Source organism: Pezoporus flaviventris, unplaced genomic scaffold, assembly GCF_033815535.1.
Source record: "Pezoporus flaviventris isolate CSIRO_AGI_PZ_B2104156 unplaced genomic scaffold, CSIRO_AGI_Pfla_v1 ptg000041l, whole genome shotgun sequence".
Classification (NCBI taxonomy): Eukaryota; Metazoa; Chordata; class Aves; order Psittaciformes; family Psittacidae; genus Pezoporus; species Pezoporus flaviventris.
The window spans coordinates 10,428,816-10,446,418 of NW_026892589.1; the positions used below are offsets into that span (position 1 = coordinate 10,428,816).

General features: G+C 41.2%; 1 protein-coding gene across 3 annotated transcripts in view; it reads right to left on the bottom strand.

The window, feature by feature from the left end:
• Positions 1 to 2,447: 2,447 nt before the first annotated feature.
• Positions 2,448 to 17,603, bottom strand: part of LOC133275891 (transmembrane protein 132C-like) — a 204,745-nt gene continuing 189,589 nt past the window's right edge. For all 3 annotated transcript variants that reach the window (XM_061466167.1, XM_061466168.1, XM_061466169.1), the window contains 4 exons: positions 16,096 to 16,301; positions 15,351 to 15,624; positions 14,122 to 14,313; positions 2,448 to 5,472 (listed from right to left, as the gene is read on the bottom strand). In XM_061466167.1, the coding sequence (XP_061322151.1) occupies positions 4,273 to 5,472; positions 14,122 to 14,313; positions 15,351 to 15,624; positions 16,096 to 16,301 (1,872 nt within the window). In that variant the 3' untranslated portion in view covers positions 2,448 to 4,272. The remainder of the gene's footprint in view (positions 5,473 to 14,121; positions 14,314 to 15,350; positions 15,625 to 16,095; positions 16,302 to 17,603) is intronic.

A 17,603-nucleotide genomic window follows, 5' to 3' on the forward strand; every position in this document is an offset into this window, starting at 1 on the left:
CCGAGCACTCCTGATAGCCTTATCTCTTTCTATTTTCATGGCAGGGGCAAACCAACCCCTCATCCTGGGAAGCACACAAATTCAATTCTAGCATGTGGTAAAACAGCTTTAAAACTCTTCCTAAACAGTCTGGGACTTCTCATATAGATATATTAAAAGTCCAGCATGGCTCTACCAGATGGCTTCAAACCACATAGATATACAACAGGGGTGGATATTGACAGAAATGCCATAGATGTGAGCAACAGAACAGTTGAAGCCTTGGGACTGGAGAGGATTCCCAGGCCTTCCTCCCCCCAGCCATCACAGGCCTTGCATTATGTAGGCCTGTTAAAGACACCATGCCCTGTCTGAACATGTTTTTCCACATCTCAACTACTATCACATATATGGTACAGAACCTGGAGCAGTGGTTCTTCTTCTTCTCTATGATTTGATGTCATATTACGACAGGCAGTACGTCAGGTGTCTTCCTCTTACAGCTTTAAAACCCCACCGTGTTGCCAGTGTGGAGATTAGCTGAAGTCCATTAGTTGATAACTCAGGAACTAAAAGACATCAATAACAGGCATGTGTTAGTAAAAAAAAAACCACCAGAGAAAACAATTTTATGTGCTTCAGGGATGTTGCGTTGCAGTTTAATTTGCTTTGGCCAAGTGACCACGCTGACTGCCCCGAGTCCTGCAGCATTTAAGAAACTGCTGCTTAAGCCTCTCCCTTTGGCCATGCGTGTGCTCATGTTGGCAGTTGTGATTATCAGCTTTTGCAAAGTAATTATTATGATACAGACAAGATAAAGAGTAAGTCAGAACTGTAACAAATGTCCACGGTGACCTACAGAGTGTGTGAAATGCTGTATGTATTTATGAATGGCAAGTGTCCAGCCCAGTGTTGAAGGCTGCTGTCTACGGACATGTGCAAGCCTCTGAAACCACCCACTCTGGAGAGACTCAACAGAGACTATATTTTCCAACTTAAATATAATGCCAAAATACTGTCACTGAGAACTGATACATGGCTAATCATCAATGAAATATTGCTCCCAAGGAGGCAGTAGGAGTGTATAGGCCAAGGTCAATATAACAGAGAACTATACATGCAGTCCACAAATAAAAAGCAAAAAATAGTGATCATTCCAATGAATACTGAAATAACGAATAAGATATAACTTTCCTATTCATGACAGAAGAGCTCTGCTCCTCTTTGGAAATGTTGAATCCAATCTGAGTTACATTAATACAGGAGTGTGTCTTTCCACAAAAATTTACATTTTTTCCACACAAATTTACTCTGCTTTTGAAAAGGAATTGCAAAATAGTTTCTCATGGGAAACTTTGATTTTCCTCCACTTTTAATTTCAATGAAGACACATTTTTCTTGTTTGAAAAAAGCACTTTTGGGGAGGAGGTGAATTAGGAATAGCATTTTCATTCACTGTGGAATACTTTTCTTAGATAATGTTGTGAGATAGCAAGAGGAGACAGACATGCACATGTCATCATGGAAATACTGAGCAAGATGAATTCTCCTCACAAGGCTTTTCCTCAGTAGCCAACTTTTATATTCGATAGAGATACCCTTTTCTCTTCTGATCCTATCAAGCCTCAGCTGCCAAAAGGAAAGAGCGAAGTCAGGGTGTATGGACTAGCAACACTGATGTAGTAATTACCCCTTTCCTCTCCAGCCAGTGCTGTACCTGTATCGCAGAAAGTGCTTGGGAGCACTGAGATACTAGAGATGCCATTCTTCACACGTGCTCGAACAGGGGCTGTTCAGCACATTACTGCTTTCTTAAAAATACACTTCAAACAATTAGATCCTGTGCTACCACGGTGTATTATTTTTGCTCCATACAATTTTTCTTGTTCCTCTGCTGTTGTACTTTGCAGCTCCGTGCTGTAAATGCCTTTTTTACCTCAGAGACACCTGCGTTTTCCCAGGAAGATATACTGATCCCTGAGGTGTGGCTGATGCCTCACTGTGCTTAGCTTGTAAAGTAGCTTGGGGTCCTCTGGGATACAGGGTGCTTTGTATATGTCAGTTGTGATTCAGTGAAACTCGCTTCCATTTGAACCTACTGTATCAATCAGAGAAGCAACATAATTAATTATGACTGGGCTGCACCAAAGTTGCACACATCAGAAGCAAGAGTCCTGGAGTTGTTCATGCTGATGGTAGGCATGAAGATGAACAAGATGAATAGTGACACTGCCCTGAACTGTGCCTGGCTGCTGTCTTCTCCTGCCATCCATCATCATCACCGCATGTTGGGTGGGAAGGGAAAGCGGCTCACAAAGGAAGGGTCAGAGCAGGGAAAAACCTTCATACATCTCTATTCTCTCTGCAGAAAGTGGCTTAAGTTTTGTTTCAGCTGTTAGGCAGTGGATGCAGTACTGCAACACAGAAATGACAGAAGGAGCACCCGCCCCACAGAAAAGAGAGCTTCATTTGTCAAGCCATGTAAAGCATTTTAATTACAATTTGTATAACATGTATAAATAAATATTACATTCTTTCAGTCTACAATGCATACTAGGCATATCTTGTTAAAACGTCCATCTATGTTACTGGGTGGCAGGATTGATTTTGTCCAAGTAAAAAAAACCAAACTACTGAGTTTAGTAATAAAAATAACAAAAAAGAGATACATGGTAAAGACAGGACAATGCAAGTGCTTCTGGCTAACAGTCAGAACATAATACTGCTTTCCAAAAGGCTGGATATACCATCTTCCTTTTAGTTACAAAAGGTTTTGGATGACAGTGGCTTCCTTGTAGAGATTTTGATCTGTGTCCTCCTTTAGTGTAAACTGGCCCTGAGTCAACACAGTTCTGCCACTTTACACAACGGATCTACGTCTCTATTTTGTATTTGCTTCAGATTTATTACTGGTTTTGTATTTGCTCATTCAAAACATCAGCTTTAAATCTAGTCTTAAATTTGCAGTCTTAGCTGGTCCAATGGCTAAAAGAAAAATATCTATAAAATAGCTCCAGATATTTCTTGATCTTGCTTCTGCAATATTTCCCTCCCAACAGTCTGTCCAGAGGCCAGCTCTCCCAGGAAAAGGAAATAAAAGTCTGGGGACAATCAATGTCTTTCTGTCCATTCTTCCTCTTGCGTTCAGAGTTTGATGAGAGCTGGTGACATCAGAATAAACAGAAAATTACAGCACAAAATGATGAATTCATGGACTTAGAAATAAAAAGCCCCCCAAATCCAGGCTCTGTGTATTTGGCCTGTGATGGTCTCAGTTCCAGGTACACTGAAAATGCACCACTGGGGCACTCCCATCGATTGTTACTTCTAAAAGCTAACATAAAACAGCACCTTCTTCCCTTGGTGAAACATGGGAACTTTGGTTGTGGAAATTTAAAACAAACAACTAAATAACAACCCAAACCTGAAAGTAAAATGAGTACTTCTTCCAAACAGAATGTATTTCTAGCTAGGGGGAAACAATGGAGGCCTAAACTTTCAGAAGAGACACCACATGGAAATCAGTTGTCAATACTTATCCCCTGAATTCTTTAAAGGACAGGAGATTATTTATAGCTGACTAAGAAACAAAATATTCTTGGTCCACTGTGAACTTAGTGAATTTAAAATTCTTCTGTTTTCAAGATAGTTAAAGGAAAAATACAAGGGGGAAAATTATTCTGTTTCAACGTACAAGACAAACAGGAAAGCAAAAATAAAAACGCTTGGTAATTTCTTCCTCCTTCATATGTAATGCCAAAGACACATCTTCTCTTCAAATGAAGAAATAAAAGAAAGAGCTTGAGTAGCAATCTAAACAGTCTCCTTGTGGGTCATATGTCCTTAATTACGATGTTTTATTAGAAATACAGAAAAATTGTTGTTTGTCTCTTGCTCATCCTTTTCATGCTCTTATATTCTCTTTTTACAAATATTTTTGGTACTTTGAAACATTACTACCATCATCTGTATGACCCAAAAGACAATTTTTCACAACCTCATCTTGCCCAGCTCATCCTACCGGTCATACCGTTTCCTTTCTATTTATATTCCACTTCCTAAATCCATGAGTAGCAGAATAACTGCTGGAAAACAAAACAAAACAAAACAGAACAGAACAAAGCAAAAACCAAAAACAAACCATGGACAGTTTGGCAAAATTCTTTCCCTGATTATAAAAACTGCCTCATCATTTCTCCTGGTGATTCCTTCCCCTCCCCATCTTCTGTCCCAATATATACTGTAGAACTGAAGGCATCAAGGTGTGGTTAAACCCAGAAAACCAGCAAGGAGTTACACTTTGTCTTTGAACTTCTCCATGTAGTTTCGTATCTCTTTGGAGTCCCCCAGGTCCATGTCCTGGCACACCCACTTAATGTCATCGTCATTGCTGCCTAGGATTGAGTTGACAGTAGGACAACCATCGTCAGGGGGGATGGTAGTGAATGTTGTGAATTTTACCCGCTTCCGTTTAGATGTTGGCGAATGTAAAGGTTCAGATTTCTGTTCCTTTCCGTGCTTGCCCCCTGAGTCAGCACATCTGTGAACCTGGCTCTGGATGTTCTTCTGAGCACTGCCATTAAGGAGCTGGTTGCTCTCCTCGCTACCCGAGCCTCGATCAATAATAGTTGTGTGCTCATCCTGCTGAGGTGATGAATCTGCTGTGTTCTCCAGCAGTTCTGCTTCATTTCCCAGCCAGACCCAGTCATGGGAATGGGTCATGGTGGCCTGTCCTTCCACCAGAACCTGCTTGTGACGGTACTTCAGTGCAAATGTTGCACAGTTTATTAGGAAAACTAGAATTGCCAGGCAGAAGACCCCTAGCAGAGCATACATCCCAATCTCCAAATCACTAAGGCCCCTGGGTGTTTGCACCAGGTCGTTTTCCTCCATGCCCGCATTGCCTTTTGGTAGGTCTACTTGAGCAGGGAAGTTGGTGAAGTCTATAGGAATGTTCTGCAGCTGGCTATCATCCGAGAGTTTGCCACCGTCCAGCCTACTGTTTTTAATGACTTTATTTTTTATCACAGATTTTGCTGTGGTGCTGACTTTCCTGATGGCTCCTTCCTCTCGCTCTGCTGAAGAGCTACCATAATAGCGTCCATCCTGGCCATACCGCTCCTGATCCGATGCTTTGTGCCGCCGGTCACTAGCATGGTTTTCAATCTCATCAGCATCATAATCTCCACCTGTATCGGAGTCTGCATCATTCTGGCCAAACTTGACTTTGATGTTGCCATTCCCCACAGCCAGGACACTTTTCCTCTTGGACTTTTGGCAGGCTTCAGAAATCATCATGTCCACCTTGATTAATGTGCCTTGACCTTCACCTTCTGCTGCCACAACTGGCCATTTTAAGGCAGCATTCTGGTGGATCGAGACAACAGCTTCGTCTAATGATACAGCAGAAAGGGAGAAGTCCTTAGAGTCATAAATGTCCAGCGGAGTAACAGAGCTGTCACTGAACTGAATCCAGGTGCTTACTACAGCTTCCTGAAAGGAGAGTGATATGGTTAAAGACAGGGTCTTAAATAAAACAGCTCAAACCATTGCAGCTCATCAATCTCTCAGCTCTGAACAGCAGCTGGAGAAAATGGAAGACAATGGCTCTGCACTGCATTTAAAGCAAACCAAGCTTCAACTGATGGGGCAGAAAACTGGTCACATTTTTCACTAAAGGTTCCACTGCTATCCTTCCTGCTAATGTTTTGCAAAAGAACACAGAAAATAATCAATATGAAATGGGTACCAAAGTGTACCCATTAATAAGCTACAATTTACAAGATTGTAAAGAAAGTCATTCCTGCCATGCAAAATCTGAGACAAACCAGAAAAATTACTACAGGCACTTGACAGAACACTTATTTTCCTCATGTTCTCCATGTACAGGTGTCACAGGGAGCTGTCAAATTAAGCAAAGCATAAATATCTTAGCAGGAATAAGGAGCTACCACAGTATCTTGGAAATGGTTGGAGCAGAAGATTCAACTGAAAAGAAAAAGACTCATGGAAGAATTACTATTTTTCTGGAGAAACGTTTCTCTTAAGTAAAACACACTTTACCTTTGAGATAATTAAAAAGCCTACCACATTTCTGTGTCAAGGAGAGGAGCCCGGGGTTTCTGGTATGATGTCTATGATAAAAATACAAATGGCCTGGATTTAATTGGACTGTCTTTGCTCTCTGCAGGTAGCACTGTTAGAAGTCATCATTAGAAGAAAACACAAAGCTAGAGGTCAGCTCTTTGCCATTTGAAATCCCATCCAGATGATACAGATATTTAGTTCTCTGCGTCTCAGTAGCTTTCTTTGCAGGAGATTTCTTTAGTGTTTCATTTGCTCTATGTCTTGCCTGTTTAGGCAGCAGACATGCAGGCAGATTGCCCGAGTGCAACTTCACACAAACCTGAAGTTCTTTTCTTCCCAGACTTAAACTGCAGATGGCCCTAATAACTTTACACTTGGGTACATCAGAACAACTGGGCTGAAAATCACCATCAGGGAAAAACACTGCCACCCTCCAAATGGCCAGTCATAATGCAAATTTACAACCTAATATGGTTTTCAATTGGCTACAATTTGTTATGCTATGATTATAAACTAAGGGAATTGCTACCCTTCTAGTTAAATTTAAAGCTCTTCAATGCAAACAGCAAGGGGCATTTAGCTGTGCAGAAGCTTGGGCTGTACCAAATATTTAATTTACAAAGCGCTATCAGCAAGTTCTTGAGGGACTGAAAGAGGAAAAATAAGTTGGCACAACAGGAAAGAAGGCAAACTTCTTGGTGATTCAAATGCACTTCAAGCAGCTGAAACAGAGCCAGCGTAGCTCGGAAGCTGGGAAGGGAAGGGTGAACTGTGTATGGAAATTAAAACAGCTGATCTTTCGTTAGAGAAAAACCCTGAAATGGCTGAAGAGACAGAAACATAAAGCTGCAGGGCACAGCTTAGATTTATGTCATAGAAATCTATAGTAGAGCAAACCCAGTCATGGGAAAGTAAAGGGTTTTTTAGTGGATATGTGTAGAGACGCATCTCCTCTGGCAACTGCCTCCCTTCTGGCTAAAACAAAAGGACAGCCTTGCATACCACTGGGGAGGTGTGTAAGATAATGCTTGCTTTTCATCAGCCTATGGAAGTCAAAACCACCAGCATCATCTGAAGCACACATCACAACTGGCTGGATATTGTCTGCAAGCACTGCTCTCGTTTGGAGAGCAGAAAAAGGTAAGTGCAGAATTCTGAAAAGTTAAGACTGGAAACTATGGAGGCCTGTGCCTCCTCCCATCACAGCGGGGGGGGGGGGTGGGGGGGTGGGCTTCCATAGATCCACATCTCTACAAAAGGATTTACATTACTAAATCTTTTGTGCATTCCTTAATAGCCAAACACAGCATACCTAGCATTGCAAAGCCCCACATCTGATTATGGCCCTTACTATGCAACTAGGTTTTACTGGTGGTAGAACAGCATCTCTGAGGAATCCAGGGTACCCATCCAGACCCTGGAGAGGAACATGTATGAGAAGCCACATATACTTTCATGCCTTCTTCAAGATATCTACATCCCTCATTGGCTTTCTTAGCTCAATGCCTTTCTGCCTTAACAGCCCCCAGGCACCTTCTAGGTTAAGAGGTAGCCAGCATGCAGAAAGTCAGCCCAAATGGCTAGAATTTGGTGAAGTTGTAAGCAACTTCAAAACAACTTTTATTTTTCATACTATTTCTCCACTGTTCTGCATTCCTGGTTTTCCTGAAGCAGAAATACAGAAAAATGAAACAGCAAGTCAGCTGAAATCTGCAGGCACACATATGATTTATTATAGGTAAGAGGGGTGTGCAATAGCTTAGTCATTATTTTCAACCAGCATTGGCATTTTTTATTTCCAAGAGACCCTTTTTTTTTGTAGGAAGAACCAATTTTTTTCACAACACAACACAACATTGTCATGCTTATACTATGGACACCATTAATTAAAGGGAAAGAAAACAAATGAGAGAAAGAGGGAGAGAATTTCAAATCCTGCCAAAGTATATTGTATCAGCCAAATATTCTATTTGGCAAGAGATCATCTCCTCTCATTCACATCGCTAAAGGAAAGCTGAAAGCAGGGGAAGGAAGTGGATTTCCCAAATGATTATAAATTCTGAAAAGCTGTAAAGAAAAAAGAAATGATTTAGTACCATGTCCTTCAAAGAGCTGTTTCTGCAGATCCTATGTACTGCATCAGTAAATCCCCTCTAAATCTCTGACAAGGTCCTCCAATTACTATCAGCAGATGAAGATGGATTGGAGACTTCTTACCTGCAATGTTGTTGCCCCTAGTTTGATGCCCCCAACACTGAGGTAACAAATACTTGTGTTCACTAATTAACAAGCATAAGCAATTACTTCTGCCTCTCCAGTTTTTCTCTCCTCCACTTTCCCTCTCTTTCACATGTGCACACAGACACCCACACACACTGTTGCACTCCCAGAAGAAAAGAACCACTATTGCCCATTAGTGCCAGTGTCTCTTAGAGAACAGATGGTTTGTATGGTGACTGTGGTGATGTGAAGTGGGTCAGATAATGTGCATTAGATCACGTTAATGACAGCAAAATCTAGTCCAGAGGAGATGAAGAAACTGCTTCCTACAACCACTGTCAATTATCAAATATTATGCACATAAAAAACTTTCTTTAGCAAGACGCATTTTGTCTACATTTTCCCTTGTGGTTTTGCTGCTCCCTTCCTCTCTTCCAGGTATAACTTCAGCAAGTTGGCCAGTTCTCGATCTGTTGTAATTCCACCACCTTTTCTGGCCTTGAATTATATTGCTGCTTGTCAGTCCAAATATGCCACTTGATAAATTTTCTTAGATGCTGCATTTTGCTTTTTGTTAAAATGCAAACAATATCCCCCTCATTATCCACTTGTTACATTTAGGTGGGTGTAACAAAGAGGAAATTACAAGGGTACAGAAGTAACATGGCACACTAATGGAAAACAACAGTCTCCAAGGAACTCAGTGATGCCTGACCTGGAATACTTCAAACCCTGCTGTATGAGTCACCGCAAACACCGTTGTTTGCTGTCTATGTCTGTTCCACCTAGATAAAGCAAGGAGGCTCACACTCCAAAAGGCAACCTGAATGCAGGAAGCAAAGCTGGTTTGGAAGCTCAGAAGAAAGCCTGTCATACATAGATCTAATGAGTCCCTCTGTGCTGGGACTCACACAAGCTACCTGTGGAAATCTGGGAGCCACACTGGTGATTATTCTGCCCTCTAAACCATACAGCATTTGAAAATCTACTTGTCCTAGGATGTTCCACTGAGCCCATGTGTAACATCACAGTCAGTGATAACAAAGTGTCCTTCAATACCTCAAAAAAGCTGGGGTCAGCTTGATACCAGGGCATGCCATTTTGTGTTCTTCAAACAAAAAATAGGGGAATAAAGTGTGTAGGTCTGGTTGTATTTTAGAGAATTCTGCTGCTTAGAAACACAGATGTGAGGACTTATCAGTATATTTGATTCTATTCCATGCTCAGAATAAAGAGGCCTTTTAATGGTCTCCATTCAGTAAAGCACAAATAAAAGTATTTGTGAATAAGCCCTCAATTTCTGGGGTCAGCCGCAATAGTCCTAGAGTGAGGCAGGACACTGAGGGAAAGAAATGGCTGGATGGCTGGCTCTGCAGAAAACAAATACATCCCTCTCTCCAATAAAGGCGAAGGAATACTGTTCTCAGCAGCTTCTATTAGAACAGCTCTGATTGTTCTGTCTGGGGACTTGAATGCTGAAATGGGTTTCCCTAACAATTTTGTCACATGAAATATCAAAGTATTACATGTGCATTTATTTCTAAACTTGTGGGTTGTGTAGTAAAAATTGGGCTTGATCGTTATGATGTGGAAATGAAAGGCAGCCAAGACTCAGATCTTAATTCAAACCATGCATTCCCCTACTGTGTATTTCTTTCTCTCCTTTTTGTCCAATCTGCTAATGTGACATTCCTTTCCAGTGGGAATTTGCTTGTATTTTCAAGGGAAGAATTCAGATTCTTATCTAACAATACATCCTTTCTCCCTTTCCCATGCTGCTTAATTCCTTTGTCATCCTTGTGAGCCATTACATCGCTCTGTCAGCTTAAAGAAGATATAAATACAATGTAATTTATACTGCCAGAATGTGGTAATGAATCCATACCATAAAAATGCTCCTAATATCCGTTACTTACGGATGTAAGTTCACTGATGCCCGTGAACTCGCTGAACTAGTTTGCGTGAAGGACATAAGCTAAAACAGGACATACTGCATTGTTCCAAAAGGCAGGGACATGCAAGTAACTCTAGCTTGTCATCTTAACTCAGGCAGTGGTGCTGAGCACCTTCACCTCCTATCAGAATGAGAATGGACCTCTTGGAGGACACTCCCTGAGGTTACAGATGACCTCGCAGGGTTGGGTCTTGCCACTAATGTCAACAGGAGCTACACATGTGAAAGGGAAGAACTTCGCCTTTAGGAAGCACTAGCATAGCTCTTTTCCCCAGAGAAATGGTCTTCAGTTTTCCAGTAGCACTGGAGATACATTAATGCTCACAGCTGTTTATTTAAGGCTTTGGTTTTTTTCTTTCTTCACTCTCCCATATCAGCTCATTTGACTACACGTAATACCCTACAGTGTTGAAAAAGCCATGATATGACTGAGTTTCCCTGCAGAGCCGATTTGAAATTTGAGAGTCCTTGAAGCTCACTGAGACCAGAAAACACTTAAACACTCTAGGTTTTCTTTTATTTACATTTTGGAGAAGTCTTTAGGATGGAAGTATTGATTTTAGGAACCATCAGCAAGTCAAATGGAACAGCCTTCCTACCTGAGCAGACGGCCACTATAAACAAGACTGCTCACGGCCATGGATTCCAAATTTTCCAGAGATACATCAACTTTGCTATTTAAAAGTTGGCCAACCTGCATTTATTTTAGGTACCTAAATCATTGATCCACTTTCCAGTGCCAACTGAGTCAAAACAAAAAGAAAAAGAAGTATGGGCTCAGCATCCCTCAAGGTCATCTCAGGTAATTAGTTGCCCAACTGCAGATAAACTTAGATAACTTACGCAGACATGGTGTGGTCCTTATAATAAAGGAACTAATCTAGTCATTAAATTCATTGAAAGAAAGTCACAGCAAAACTACTGAATTCATTCCTATGATACTGAAAGATGTGTAATAGCACAACCTATATAACACTTTATGCCTTCCACTGCACTCTGCTGATGTCCTGCTTGATCTGCTAGGGACAATATTGTGCCTGCAGAGTTCCAATTACCCAAGGACATTCACTAATCTATATTGAAGCTTGGCTGTTGAAGGTGCCAAAGTGAAGCCAAGGAAAACATTTGACTAAGAACACACTGGCTGTTTTTTTTCCATATAGCAGTGCTGAGACGTATGCAATCATTCCCGAGAAAAACAAAACCTTCTGTTATCTGAACTGTTTTTCAGTTGCATCAGCAAGGTTTGCATGAGTTACTTGGGCCTTTTTATAAACTTGTTTGAGAGTAAAAGACACAAATAATGAAACCCTTGCAACATTCAAGTCTATGCTTACTTCTCGGCTGTCCCCCTGAAAAAAAACCTCTTTCAAAAGGGCTTGATTTTCAGAAAACACTCAGCACTTGCCTTCTGAAATTCCAGCTCTGTAAGGATCTCAGCTGATACACTCCAAATCATGAGTCACTGCTTGCAAAATTTAGGCACAAGCATTCCTGCACTTGCATTAATTAATCTAAGGGCAAGAGACTTAAACGTTATACCCTTCATTCAAACTGCAAATTAAAAGATGTTTGTGACTCTAAAAGTGACTCCTGTGCTAACACTATTTCCTTTGATGCATTTTCCACTGTGAAATCTATTCCTGTCTTCTTATTTTAGTGGTGCAAATGCAAAGTCCCCAAGGTCTCTTTTCAATGCCCTTCCTTGGGCAAGCTCTGTCTATAGGCTGAGTAAGATTTAGGCCTGAGAACAAATGAGTGTCTTACAATACGGTAAGAAATGTGAATTGTACATTATGTGGAATTAGTTCAGCCTCCAGGATGAAGGCATTGGCAAAGTGCCCCAGTAACTAGGACTGTGCTCAGGATCCACACTGACCCAGCACAACCAGGATCAGGACTGCAAACACTCACAGTGCTTGAGCAGGGACTGATCCTCACGAATTCCCCACAATGAGGAGTGATGCTCCCAACAAAGCCTTCAGCTTGGAAGCAGGCAGGATGCTCCCCTTACTCCAGGTGAAGAGGAGGTGGTAGGAAGACAAGCACAGGCAATGGGAGTGGGCAGGCTCCAGACAGGAGGAACTAGAAGGAGAGGCAGAGAAAGTGGGATTCCACAAGATCATGCTACTGCTCTGTGTCTGCAGGAAACTGGGACAAAAGCCTCCCTGCATTGAAGGAGTGGGAAAAACTGACTAATCTGGGACTAATGCTAAGCAATCAGATTTCCCTGGGTGCTCCGGATCCTTGTGTAGAAAAGGTTTTCCACTGCCTTCTAATAAAGTCTAGTCTCAGAATGACAGCCTGATATGCCCAGACACTTCAGTATCAGAAATGTGCTACTCTGAGGAAAACAAAATTGTCTTGCAAAATAGTACCAAGAAAACAAAATATGTCACTAAAATTGTTCCATAACACAGATGCTGGGAAAAATAATTCCAAAACAAACCACATTTACACATTTTTACTCTTTTGTATGACTTAATAACTTGCCAATTGTACTGATATATAATGACAAGTCATATTATATTGCCATATCATAATACAATAAGAGATGTCATGTTGTGCACTACTGAAATGCCCTGTCATAATATGGCATAACCTGATGTTGATGAATATCTTTGCATACTCTGGACAGATAGTCTATAAATCTAAGAAACTAACAATGTATCTGTACAACCTTTCCAGATCCACAAGTTCTTTTATCTGCAATCAAAGCCATGATTCTTCCAATCATGCTGCAGGACAAATGGTGCTCTGTCCTACATAACAGAATTGGGTTAGGCAGGCTTTAGCTTTTGCTTTTACAGTCTTTGTCTAAAGACAATATGTCAAACATGGCTTCTAAGCCCTGGAGAAGGTTATAAATGGGTTAATTACATAAGATTCTTATGTTTACAGGATGCAGTAAATGGAACAGATGGGCAGCATGTCCTTCTAGCTTGGACATTTTCCTGTCACTAAGTCATAAAAGAGTCTGAATTATTTTTATGTTACAGAAAATTAGGTAGCAATAATAATGGAAATGAGTCATAAAACCTGAGATCTCTCCCTGTCTATGCGAGACAAAACACAGCTTCTGTGAGAGGAGAAGCTGTGGACAGACTTAACTGCATGGTCCCCAGTCCCACTCTTCAAGTTAACTGACTGAAAGAGCAATGAACATATAGCTTGTTCCACTGCTACTGACCCTGGGTTTTAATCTGTTCCAGAGCAACTGTTTGCCTTGATCTGGGGGTGTTCTCCAATCTTCTTTTCCATGTGGGTTGTGACCTGAAACATGCTGCTTCAAAGACTCCCTTTACAGATATAGGAATTTGCCGGCTTAAATTAAGTAGGATCGGCACATGAACTGAATGATAACCCCCTATAAAACCATCTAAAAAATAGGAGACAGAGGAGCCTTGCAATCTGCTGTGACTCCAGGAGGGAAAAGAAATGTATTTGGTTATCTTCTGCCTCTATTTCATAGCTCTTAAAAATATTAAGTTGTTGTGACACAGAGAGCTCTCTGCTCTCTGGCATGGAAAACAAGGGCATGCTCATATAGCAAACATGGATCACTGTTCAAAGACTGCCTGTGTTGTGAAAATAACAGATGTTACATCATCTAAAGAAAAGGCATTAAAAATTTAAATGATACAAAATATATTTTGGCATAGCCAGAAATTTTACTGCAGATTAAATCCATATCTGAGGAGAAGACATGAGAAGACAACTCCAGAGTACCTCCAGACGAAAGCAACTGACATGGACGAGTATTACACCTACATTTTAAGTCTAACTTCCAAACTTCTTATGAATTATCATCTGTACGTCATGTTGATAAAACACTGCCCCATCCCAAAAGGCAACAACAGTAAATATGGAGTACACACTACCTGCTTAGGGGTATGAAGCAACTCTTGGGCAACAGTTGTAGCCACAATAGCCCGACTACTTGATGCACTTGGCTGAAGAAAGAGCGAAAGCCCAGCCACCATCTGTACTCCAAGGTCTGTTATGGTCACTTTGTCATCTAGCACAGTCACTGTCTTCTCTGCCAGGATGGAGTCAGAAAGAGGAGACAAAACCTTTGGAGAAACACAAAAGAGTCAACTTAGGAAAATTAAAAACCCCTTTCTTAAGGTCATCATCCCTTCTTGTCTCCAAAGCTTTATGCACAGAAATGAAATGGCAGAGCACAGTGAAAATGCAGTCTGATTTCATTAGCAGGGTCAGAAACACATACAGTAGAGAAGTTATGGCCACGAACATTGCATCCAGTACTGACAGCTGTACTATCTCAGTTGTGTTATTTTCACCACTTCACTTGAAGAGCTGACTTAAAACTTTCTGCCCCTTTTATTCGGTGTCCCAGTATGGTTAAGCTCATCACACATCCCAGTCACTGCAAAGGGAGGTTAGCAACATCTAGGATTTGTCCTTCACTTCTTTGCTTAGAAATTCTCATTTCACTGTCTTTTCTGTTTCTGATGGACCATCAAGGTTGTAGGATATTCTTCCCTTTAATGAAACTATGGGCCATATTGCTGTCTTTAGGGAACTAAGCATAGCCACTTCATGCACATTCTTGTCTTCTCCACCTTCCTCATCTCAGATCTACAGCCTAGACTAGCTATGCATTTATGTATTGGCTTTAGTCAGGATCCAGCAGGGGCAGAACTGTGATATGATGTTGGCCATTTGTGCCTTTGCGGGTTGTAGGCTGTAATTTTTCCCCCCTGAATTAATGTTTAAATATATCTAAAGTAACTTGGCACAATCTAAAGATCTCTGTCTCAAAAAGTCAAAATGGTGTCCATCAGCTGACTGGTGGTAACCTGCATCCATCCATGGGGCAAGAGTTCTGCCTGGAAATGCTGCCTCTCCTAAACATCTCTGAAGGCTCTATGGCTTCCAGCTGCTAGCCAAGCTGCATGCTTCGGACCACCTCTAGTTTGGATCAATGTTGTTCGATAATGCTCTGTGTGACACTCTAGAAGGTCATGGAAACATAATGGGAAATTACCCTCTTCCAAGATAGCAGAACACTACTGGATTTATTTATATTCCCCCAACACTAGTTCTCTAAGGGAATGGCAGAACATGGCAGTCTAGAGCTCCGTACCTGCATAGTTGTCATTCCCACTTCCCGTCCAATCAAAATTCTGCCTTCCTGAAGCTTGGCAATGTGAGGATCTTCCAGTTTCATAAAATCCATCACCAGGTCTGTAATGTCAAACTGCCAATCCGAGCCCAGCAGGTAGTTCAGCTGACCCCAAGGGCTAGAATCCTCAGCTACAAATTGTGTGAGGACTCGCACCATTGCATGCTGATACTGCAGAGTGCATCCTCTTCCTTTCCGCTCATCTTCATCCTCATCATCACTGTCCCTTGTGGGTCTGTTTTCGTAAGAAAATGAAGCACAAAGAATTGTTTTCAAGAACATCAGTGAAAACTAACATTAAGAGTGTTCATGGAGTGTCCTTTAAATAACAGGCTTCCCTTCTGGTTTTTTTTTGGACCACTGCTGATTCATGGTTACCTAACATGATGAAGAACCATACAAATGGACTACACCACTGGTATACGCAAACAACAACTACTCTGTAAGTGGACTTTACCAGAGTCCCACACTGTACTCTGTTGCACAGGACAGACACAGGCACAGAAGCAAAACTCCCACAGATTTTAAAAGCTTTATATCATCTGCAGATGTCTGGTGCAAAGCTGGGAATTCAGTACTGCTGTTCCTCAGGGAAAGATGCTTCATTTTGGGTGCAGATGCTGCAGCTGTTCTTGTTTGCTGAGAGTTAAAATCAACTCCACTCATTTTACAGAAACACCCAAGAAATTTAACAACTCAAACCCACCTTTTGTTGGAAACAACTGGGACTCGCCAGCCTTTTATTTGGCTCAGTTCTGTGTCCGAAATGTCGATCTGAAGTGGCAGGCGTGGAACCCAGACTGTGATTTGCAGAGGAGTACTCAGATACTGATACGTGAAGTTCACAAGCGCATTCACCTTGCCTTTCATTTCTTTGCCATTGACAAAAACATAGTCACATCTGTCAGAAACCTAAGGGGGGAAGAGGGAAGAGAGAAGGAAAGAAGAAAGGGTAATCACTGTGGCAAAACAAGCTCAAAGTGTAACCCTGGCATCTCAAAACCCAAACGAAATAAAAAATGCTCCCTTCTCTTTATGCGTGTTAACGATGGCCTCTTACAATGGGAGCAGCTGAACACAAAAATCCTTCATTGATTCAGGAGGCATAATTATGCTGGAGATGCCTAAAGACTGGATAGTATTTATGAAGCTGGTGGTTGATTTTCTGTTTGTTATGCAGTGAGCCACTAGCTGATCACGGTGCTGTGGAATTTATACTCAGCAAGGCTCCTTTGTGGCTTGGTCAAGAGGAGCCCAATAAACCAAAATAGGTCTCAACAGAGGCAAGAAGCAAATCAAAGCTCTACCCTGATGAGTACCTTTATCAGGGGATGATGCATTCAGTCATCAAGACAAAGCTGTCTCTGGAGTGGATTTCACCCACTGAAGAGTAAGGGAAGTCTACTCATTTCCCCCACAATAAACATTATCTGTTTATAAACGTTTACATTTTGATTAAAGCTGTAATATATTTCTGAACACTGCAGTAGATTTATCATTAACATGTAAATGCTGTCCTGAAATATAAGCAAGCATTATGACAGTCATGTAAGAGTTACATCAGTAATCACTTCTTTAATCAATGTTGTAATTTACAGACCATTGAATTTTCTCATTTATTACGTTACTGAGTACTAGTGATAAAATCACTCGTGAATATATAAATCACTAGGAGAGATGCAGATAGTATGAAGTGACTCCATGCTATAAAGTCATTGTCATATCTATTCCTAAAGGTGTCATAAATGTCTGGGGAAATTCCATAGCACATTCATCATACATTAAGTGGCGGGCAATGAGAGCTCTAACAGCACTAAATGAGCTGGTACGTCTGCAGAAATTAACAGTAAACCCAGCAGATCTCAACTCCTACTCTTGCTCCCATCCTGTCAGAATTCTATTTCATCACCCACAGCGAATATCATTAGTGGTAGCAATGCATCTCCCCACTTGAACATATATTTATACTATCATCTGCTCCCTTTTATCCCCACTCCCATTCCCAATATAATTTTATTCAAATAAAGATTATCAGCTGGAAATGCTTATGTCCCCAGGCTAATCAAACAGATGGATGTCCTCTGTGACCACAGACACAGAAGCTAAACTGTTCCCAGTCCTGTTTGTATCCTCTGTCAGGTTTAGGCACTGTTCACATTCTGGCAAAATATGTGGTGGTGAGATTGCAAAAAGGAAGCTTCAGAGAACATAACA